The following is a 9867-nucleotide window of genomic DNA, read 5'->3' as shown; positions in this document are numbered from 1 at the left end:
GAATTTTGATCAAATTCGATGTGTTTTGGCAGGAGAATTTTCAATTTGTTTCTAAATATTTAAATGTAAAAGTGTAAGCGAGCCCCGGAGCATTAACTACGCGTGTAAAGACGGTCGGATGACATTGCCCGATGCCAAAGTTTCGGTCGTTAGAAAAGCATAAAAACTAGTTTTGGTTTCTAGAACATAAAATATATTTATTTGCTATCAAGAATAAAAGTAAATTCCGTCAAAATGGCAATTGTAATTTATAAAATTATTTATAAATTTTGAGAGCGGAACAATGTTCGCGCTCCTTCTTCGGCAATTTATCCCGCTTTTTACATAATTTCCGGTCCATTTCCCGATTTTTCTAGGAAATATTCTCCCCGATTTCCTTCTCCCAGACATCACTTTAACTATTCTTTTACGCGCGCGCCCGTATAATAAATGAAGAGAGAGTGATTTATATTTTAATATTTGTCGAATTCTTGATATATAAATAATGAAATAAGAATTATATTAGTAATTATGGACGACTTTAGTAAAGTTTCTCATTAAAATTTTTAATTTGTGTTTATATACAAATTGTCTCATTTGTCAGTAACTCGGACGTGTTTATATTTCATTAAAATTAGCCGCCGTACGAAACCGTCAACCGCCGGCGATTAACTTTCCCGCCAGTAAAATTATAATAATTAAAGAAATATTTGGAAGGAACAAAGCGGATCTGCCGTTGCAGTTGTTCTTTCTGCAGAAACACACTTCCTTTTGCCATCCGTTGCCCATATTTTCTCTATAACAGCCCGATTTTGCCGTGGTGACAGCGCACATACGCGTCACGTTTTTAATAGGACTCTCCGAACCTGCCGTCAACGAAAAATAAAACCGTTAGTTATTTCTTTTCCTATCAGATGGCAGTGTAGCATCTTACGGATTGCTGCCATCTGGCGTAGAAAATCACTACTAAATTTTATTTATATAATATTTCCAATTCTTACCCATCAGACGGAAATTCCACGTAATACAGGCGTCTCCGTCGGTACAGTTTTTACATTTTTTCCATAGAATATTTTTATCCGCCGGTTCTTCCCAACTTTCTCTTCCCAAAAACGGTTCTACCGAAGGATTGTTTATTTCGTCCTCCACTTTTTCCGTCGGTTTCGCATCGGGAATTCTAGAAACGTCCTCTTTATAATCTCTGTCCCAAGTACATTGCCAACATTTTAATTTCTCGTCGCCATCTGTCGACAAAAAAATTCAACAGTTTTAAATTTTATAATAAATACTTCGACCTTTAGAGAGGCGAGGACCGCGCCTTTCCCGGGTCCCGATGTATCGAAAATCAAAATAATATGCAAAAAGTCCACCGAAATACTTTTAAATAATGACACGCGAAAAAGCCGTACGACGTAAATGCGACAAGGATTTTCCGGGCCCAGCCGAAAGGCCTCGTAGGTCCCGGTATAGCTGTATATTTAGGCCCTACTTGCCAGCCGGGCCAAATACCCTGACCCGTCCCCTCACCGCTACGTATTTAAATGGCGTAGGAGGCCAGCGGAGCGATTTTGGCTCGGCTGCCTCCCTCTTTGATAAAGTCTAAATATCTAACAGAAAAAAAAAACACAATTAATTAACAAATTATAAGTCGAATGATTAATTACGGAAGTACTTACTTGACGTTACTGACAGAGAAAATGTTAAAATGAAGAGAAAATAAATATAATACTCCATGCTATCATTAACGCTAAGTCATATTTTAGTTGCAATATTGAAACGTTTGTTAAAGCGCTTTGATAATTGCCTTATCACTCCGATAAGATATTAATATTGTGAATATTTTTGTAACAAACAGCAAATTAAATATAATCGTCGTATTTAATAATTAACAGTCTAAACCAATAAAATATAAAATACGGATTATTATTTTAAAATCCGTTTTTTAAAGTAATAAATCCCTGTAAATTCTATAATTATTTTAAAGTTTATAAAGAAAACAAATTTAAGGGGGAAAGTTCTTAAAATCCAAACTAAAAAAAAATATTTTAATTTTAAAATAATTTAGTAAACTTATTAGTCGCCAGATGGCGGCAAAAATTATTTTCGCTCCATTTTTGTTTTTGAAATTAATTCTAGAAATTTGTACGGAATTAATCTTATTTATCTGTACGTTTTGATTAATTCGAGTAATTTTAATTGCGGCATAAATTAATTTAAATATTTACTTTAAGTCTTTTCTAATATATTTGTAGAATTTATTATTAATCCGTAGCAGTTTAAGAACCGATATCATTCATTCAAATTAAATTATATTTTTCCCACAAATTTTATTTGAAATTTGAAAATGAATTATTTTTGTAAATTTAAAATTTAAATGTCGTCAAATGTAATAATCTTAGATCAATTCTCTTTTTTTAACGATCTTTAAAACTTGTCCTTGGCGAATATCGCTTCCGTAATGTTTTTATGGTGTTAGATAATATTTTAAATAGATTTCTTGGAGAAAATTTGTTAAAATTTTTTAAAAACTAATATAAAAAAAATTAAAAATATAAAATGATTAATTGCATTTTTACCAATGCCGATAGATGGCAGCAAAAACTTAAAATAAAGCTATTGAATATGGGCGTGGTTAATAAGAATCGCGCGTCCTCTATTGGCTATTGTTTTACGTCATAAAATAGGAACCAATGGAACGATTAGGTATTTTTTTCCGTTCCATCCGTTCTGTCGTTCCGTTCGCTGTATAAACTGTAAATAATTGTTTGTTATAATGTTTGACATGTCCAAAACTTAACCTAAACGCGTTGAATAACGAAAATTTTTGCAAAAAAACTTTAGGGAAATGCGCTGTTATAGCGAAATAATTCATTCTGATAGATTATTAATCACGACGTATTTGTCCCATGTGCGAAACTTACCAATCATCCAGAAGCTAACGGGTTTCCATTCATCTCTAGCCAAATCCATCATGATACGGTAGGTACGAGAGAAAGATAAAATGACAACAAACCGATAAAAACATCAATGCGATGAATGGGTGGCCGCATTGGTCACAGTACGGAAATAATGCCACCATACCAACACGCAATGTTAATAGAAATATTGTTTCCGAGCTCGGAAAGGGAGGCATATCAATGCCAATGGGTATACTCCCCGGAGCACGCGCCTTTCGACATGGGAACCACTATTGTGAGTTTCTTCTATACTAATACCCTGTGTGAATCTGTAAACCGTGACATCTTGATTTCCGCGAGGGAAGTTTGGCGACAAGGTCGAAAGATTTAAACAGTAATTTGTCAAATGCGGACTAACCATGAAATTTCTAACCCCCTGTTTCTCTTTTCGATTTTTTTTTTTCGTTGTTGGAACCCATCTTTGGCCCGTTACCTACCTACCAATTGAATAATACATTCGCGTGTGAGAATATGTTTCCAGCCGTTCTGTATGGAAAGAATTGGTCACGCAGGATTTTCAAATGGGGTCGGGGATTGGTGGCTGATTAAGATGTGTGTGTATGTACGCTTCTGTTATAACTACACAGATGCCACAGATTGTTGGCTATTATTATGATTTTGGATTAACGTTATATTCCATCTGCTTTTTTTAAATTTATTTGAATAGACTCATACCCACTAATCGATGATAAACGTCAATTCCCGTCCTTTCTTTTCTTTATATTGATTATCACAAGATAAATGAAATAGTTTCGAGTTATTCAAATAAGGCCCTTTTATTAACTTAATAAAGAATCAAACACGTAATTAAACAAACGATTGAAGTAAGCAGAATTTGTCAAAGAATTAGCCTAAACGAAAAGCAAACGGGCCACCGTTCAACAATTGATTATAAAATTATCGGCGAAATTTTATAATTTCGAATTCTTCTACCGACGAAATAAAAAAGAGTTATTTTCTAGCACGAAGGCATTATGGTGTTTGTATTTAAATCATAAAAATCGACAGCTTTTGAACGCGGAAATGCCCGGAGACGACGAGCATCCCCGGGATTTCTATTTATTACACGTTTTAAACAATGGGAGTAAACAAAAATTACAAGACGAAGTTAACAATCGCAGTGTCGTGTTGTTCGATCGTCCGTGGACCCGTCCATAGTGATTTAACAAAAACGAGAAAAAAGAAGAATTTATTTTCCCGTATTTAGGCGGAAGGCATCGATTTGTACATCTCTAACAATTTATAAAAGGCGATCAATCTATCTTAAACGGTGAGATAAAATTACTTTGGAGTTTAAGTCGTTTGGCCAGAGTTTAATTTCCAGAGAATGCTCAATTGGCACGGGGAGATCGAGGAACATTGCAAATATGTCAGATACCTCGGAATATTAATTTTGTGTCAAACTGAAAACTAGATTATAATATAATAGGCCCACACCTATAATATTAAGCATTAGGCGATACAATCAATCATATTAACCGCTTCAAAGATCACTTCATTTTCATCCCCAGGTATTTGATTAAATTATGCAAACCGGCGGGAATGGTGGGAGACAAAAATAATTTTACTTGTAAAATATCTAAATTTTTCTACTAAAAATCAGTTAATAATGTTGCGAATGTTAATTAATCAACTAAAACGAATTTCTAGAATTAAAAAAAAATATATCAAAAAACGATCTTAACGAGAAATATTACAAAAAGCGTGGTAAAATAAGTTTTTTAATTTCCCTCGATGTGATAAAGTGATGTGCAACACTTCATGAATCATTCATTTTGCAAAAGAAAGTAATTGCGGACGACGACGTTGCGAGACGAGAAAATTACTTGGCTGAAAACACGATTTCCATAAGGTTTCTTTTTTCCCTTTTAATCACACAGAAATTCTAAAGACATTACACGAGAATCTCCACGTCGGACGATCTTTCCTCGCCAAATGCTAAAATTGCTTTCGACTTTTGTTTCGTCTGCCGCAGAAGTAAATTGCCCGGCCACTTTCGTTTAATATAATCTCCAATTCGAACGTTTTCTCCTCAGAAGAGATCCACCGAAAGTCTTCTCTACGGCAAATTCTCCTCCATTGACCGGGAAAAAAGGAAACTTTCGTATTTCCCGTGGGCTTCGGTGTTGGTCGCCTCGCAATTTAAGAAGAAACGAACTGGCGTCCTTATTCTTAAAAAATATTAACGGAACTTTAATCATTATCGTCGTAAAGCGGTCGAAAATCCCCGTTGATTTTCGTCAAAATATTCTCTAATTATTCCTCGATGGTTTCGATTTCACGAAAATCTCTTCCCAAGTTACTCGGGAAGAGGATTTTATACAACGGCCCGAGGCAAACCCAATAAAAAGTGTGGTCCGCACTTTCCGAAATCAAACTTTTTCTTCGATTTCCATTTTTTGCAACTTCTTTGCACATAATCTTATTTCCAGCCGCAAAGCAAATCGTTGGTACTCGGTTAATTACCACCGTTAACGGTTGGATTTGGAGTCGACCCCCTGGACAGACAATCGTGGTTCGTATCGGTGCGGTTGTTTCTTCTTCCGGGAAATAAAGTTACTTTACAGTTATTATTACGGCTCGGGCAGGCTATAATAGGAACCGTATATATCCGATTATATTATTACACAATATATAAATTACCGTCGATTTAATTTAGATGGTTTTCCTGGGCGCATTAATAAACAGACGGGGAATTTTTTCGTTAATTCGATTTGTAAGAAAAAACTGTATAAACTCGGCCGGGCCGTAAAGGGAGCGTGCCTTAATCACGGGGTCGAGTTGACCAAATAATGTATTTATCCGCCGTTCTAATGGTTTGTGTATTTACTTATGTGACAATAATATTATTCCACGCGGCAATAATCTAATTTTAGATTTTTCCACGCAATTATTAATTTTTAAAATTAAAAGTTATTTTAAGCCTTTCGTTTATTTATTTGTCGAGTTTATTTTATTTTGTTTATACGAAGACTTTTGTGTGGTAAATATAGAATACAATTGTAACTGTGTCTTAAAATGGATATAGAAATGCTGTGGTTTATTTAATTAAGAGATTGGTCGGAGAAGACGAGACGAAAATATAAACCTTTAAAGTATGTGATTATTACCTAAAGATTACTATTATTAAAAGGTTCTGCAAAGGCTTCCGTATAACTCGAGGCAAACAACCCGGTCAGGTCCCGGAGAAACTCTACCTTTCGTTAATCATTTAAATGAATATTCGCGGAATAAAAATCTGTTTAAGGATTCGCTTCCATTTATAATTATAAATTATAAACCGAAATTCTGAAAATCTATTTTTTTATAACGGTTTATTTTATATAAATCTTCTGTTTTAAGGAACGATTTCCTTCGTCAATTTATTTATCATTTAAGTTAACCAACCCGGATTTATTGACCGGACGATCCTTTTCGTTGTTAATTAAGTAATATATTTTGGCGTATTTATTTATTACGGCTACTTCTCAATTTTCATATTTTGGGCGGTTTCTTTTTATAACTAGAAATTGCTGCGCGACGTTGTAAATATCAATTCGTTGTATTTATAACACCGGCTAATCTAAAAGTAGGCCTAGATGATTTAACTCCTCCGATAATCAGTAGGTTTTTATCATGAATTTTTAGAAATTACGTTTGTAAGAGATTTAGAAAAAAAAAAAATAATAAAAATAAACTGGAAAATTCGACTTATTGGCTTTAAATTATTGGCAGAAACTTAACTTACGTTTACTCGGCTCTTAATAAATGGAAATTTTACTCACTGTAAATAAGAAATCTTTATTTATTACATTGTTTTGTAAGTGGATAAAAACAATTTTACACGGGGTAAAGATTTATTTTGAAATCGTTACTAAACGACGGCATAAAAACCGTGATTATAAATATATTGTTTGACAGATATGAGTCTGTCTAATGAAGGATGTGATTTATGTCGGCTGTCGGCCAAACGGACAAAATAATATAAATTCATAATTATATCCGTGCGCAAATTCTCATGATACAGATGACGATCTTCCGTCACCTCTTCCCATACAGACCCGTCGCGGGTCACACGTCATAAAAGCGCATGAAAAGATTCACGTTGTAGATATCGAGGGTCTCGAACCCGAAAGTTCGGTGGGAGGAGCGCAGAGACGTCTTCATCCATCTTTCCGGTCCGGTCTTAATTGCTGGGCTGGCGAATTGCTCTGGCAAAGGTCTCGTCCGGGTTTTAATGCAGCTTTTTTCTTAACCCATGCTGACGGTTGGGATGACGGATTAGTCTCGTGCCTCTCTACGCGATATCTGTGTGCACTTACGTTCGTGTTTACTCGTTGCCGAGATTTTATGTGAAACGAATTCGATCGAGGGTAATAGATGCCACTGGGTTGGTGTTAAGGGCACGTACCTGCATTTCGTGCAGGTGTGTTGGCTATTACATTCCCGGACAGGGTTTCTTTTTATAAAAGAAATATTTATCGAGTTAATTAAAATAATTTACGACTGTTTAAACCTTTGGAAAATATTTTACCGGCCGATAAACTGGCGAATAATCGGTAAATCCATTCAACTCGTTACTCTGGGATCGAGAATATCCCGCTCGAAATCGAAATTTATTTCACATTTTTCTAACGTCTGAATAATTAAATAATTACGTCATTTACAACGAAATCTTAATTTTCGGTTTCCGGATAGAAATATGGTTTAAAAGGAGACTGGAGTCGACAACGGTCGAGAATATAAAAGCGACAGCAGATAAAATAACTAACAATACTCTCGTAATACCGTTTGTACCGTTATATCTCGTACAGATAGCTTTTAATTAGGAGTTAAATGAAAAAAAAAAAAAAAATGGAACTAGTTGCGATGGAAAAGAGCACCTTCGCGTTGACCGAGCCGTCGACGTGGTAAATGTTGCAATTTAGCCAATGGATTGTCGATTAGTAGAACGAACGTGTGATTTTCCAAACCGACAAGATAAGCACGTGCTCTTTCGACGTGTACATTTGCGACGTCGGCGTGCACGCGCCTTTTTGGCCCTATTGCTCACGTGTCATTGTTGTCGAACCGACCGGTTTACTTACCGAGCCGAGGGGTAGAAAAAAGGTAGGCCCATAGGGAACCTTTTAAGGAGACGTCTGATATACGACACCATAAATCTCGCCGCTATATTAGGTACATTATAGGTTCCTCGACCACTGGTTGCCAGCCGTCGGGTCACAGCCAGAACTGAGGCGGCATAAATTAGTGGAAAGTCAGATCTTTTGTTTGGATTTTGTCGTTATTCATATCGCGAGTCTCCCCTTGGCTTAGTTATCCTCTCCCCTTCCGTGAAACTTCGCACGAAAAGAGACGAAGCCAGTTTTAAAATCGTCTCTTTAGAAATGGCAGTAAATCAAATATGAAAGTAGCTTGATAGAAAAATTTATGCACTTTGACTTCGTTAATAAAATTGCAGTAAATTCTAAAATTTTAGGGGGGTTACAAAATAAAAGAAGGAAAAAAAATAGCAATTTCTCTATGTCTGTCGCCAGATGTCACCGGATTTTTACCCACGGCTCATAAAATTCTAATGAATGGAGTTTTATACAAATAGAAAAACTATGAACTAAACTTTACTTAGTTCGTATCTTAATTGTTTTCTTAAATTATATTTAAATTAAGAAATCAAAAAATCTTTAATATAATATATTTAAATATTTAGAAGAAATTTCAATTGTAAAATACATCCGACTAACGTTAAAAAACGATATTTAAACTGTATTTAAAGCGCAGAGAATCGACAACTTCTATACTTAAAATTCTGCGCTTATTTCGAGCTATTCGCTTTCAAGAGGCATAAAAACTCAATAAAAGAACACCACCGGTCGCAAAAAGACTTTTCTGGACACCAAGAACTGCTAAAAATTTGCATAAATTTCAGAAAATATAAATATTAATAAAATTATTCGTAATTAAAAACAGATTTTATTGGAACAAATAAATTTTTACAGTCAAATTAATCATTGGTCATTCTATATCCCGATAACGTTATTGACTATCGTTACCTAATTACACTGTTTATATCATGCTCTAAAGGTCTATCTATTACAAATTATGTCCATATAATATGTAAGGAACAATGCCGAATGTTCACAATTAATCAATTATGGATGGTAGATATTAATCAAATCCATAAAAGAATTGTAAATGAGACCATCATTTTCAATGTAGCCTACATAATCGATTAGATACTAGCTTATATAAGCTTCATATACACTAATAATAATACGATTATTGTATACAATGCTTAAAACTTCTATCTTACATTCATTAGTTGGCATACACGTGCAAAATTCCCATATAACCGTCGAGGAAATAATAAATCTCCGCTTAATTCCGATAGGTTTAAATAATTAGCCACAATTAATTCTATAGTAAAACGAATGTTAACAATCGTCATTAAAAGTGCGCTCCGTCCAGCATTAATTACGCTATATTAATAATTGTTTTCTAATTTAATAATTATAAGTGTCTTAAAAATAGAAAAGAAGATTTATTTTCGATCTGTTACTAACCTTTTTCGATCGATTTATTGATTTACTTCGTACGGCGAGACTTATAATTCTTATCCTATACTTTTTTACATTCAAAATTTTTTCTTCTTCCCCCTACTTACGAACTACATTAAATTTTTAATTAAAAATTTTCCAAAATTGACTCCAATTATTATTATTTTTTAATGTCGAATTTCTTGTAACCTCAATGTAGTCTACTTATTAGAAATAATTAATAATTATTTTTAATCCGACGAATTAGCTAAATTGTGGTAATAATGTGGCGCAGCGCTTAGGAAATAACTTAGCAGACAAGTTGTAAGGTAAGAGTTAATGTGCGATTGGACGAGAATCATAAATTAGTTTGTAACTTCTCTCCAAACAGTGTTTAACTAGAATTCTCTACAAACCGT

The 9867-nt window shown here is 34.4% G+C and overlaps 1 protein-coding gene across 1 annotated transcript; it reads right to left on the bottom strand.

Annotated features, from left to right (window-relative positions):
- Nucleotides 1-519: 519 nt before the first annotated feature.
- LOC136969463 (uncharacterized) lies at nucleotides 520-1761 on the bottom strand. The gene is made up of 3 exons (XM_067264006.1): nucleotides 1656-1761; nucleotides 981-1223; nucleotides 520-845 (listed from the first exon to the last, which is right to left on the bottom strand). Exons 1-3 carry the CDS (start codon nucleotides 1711-1713, stop codon nucleotides 634-636), a joined length of 513 nt encoding a protein of 170 aa, XP_067120107.1. The 5' UTR covers nucleotides 1714-1761; the 3' UTR covers nucleotides 520-633.
- Between the last annotated feature and the right edge of the window lie 8106 nt (nucleotides 1762-9867).

Source organism: Centruroides vittatus, unplaced genomic scaffold (assembly GCF_030686945.1).
Source record: "Centruroides vittatus isolate TY-2023 unplaced genomic scaffold, ASM3068694v2 contig_10, whole genome shotgun sequence".
Classification (NCBI taxonomy): domain Eukaryota; kingdom Metazoa; phylum Arthropoda; class Arachnida; order Scorpiones; family Buthidae; genus Centruroides; species Centruroides vittatus.
The sequence above is the reverse complement of the archived record's forward strand: the minus strand, read 5'-3'. Positions and strand labels throughout refer to the sequence as shown.

What these genes read in the sequence shown, in the direction of transcription:
- LOC136969463 (XM_067264006.1), bottom strand. Translation starts at nt 1,713, where the DNA reads ATGGAGTATTATATTTATTTTCTCTTCATTTTAACATTTTCTCTGTCA. An exon ending in TTCTCTGTCAGTAACGTCAA is followed by an intron (nt 1,224 to 1,655) that starts GTAAGTACTTCC and finishes TTTTGTCGACAG; the next exon opens with ATGGCGACGAGAAATTAAAA. An exon ending in GTGGAATTTCCGTCTGATGG is followed by an intron (nt 846 to 980) that starts GTAAGAATTGGA and finishes CGTTGACGGCAG; the next exon opens with GTTCGGAGAGTCCTATTAAA.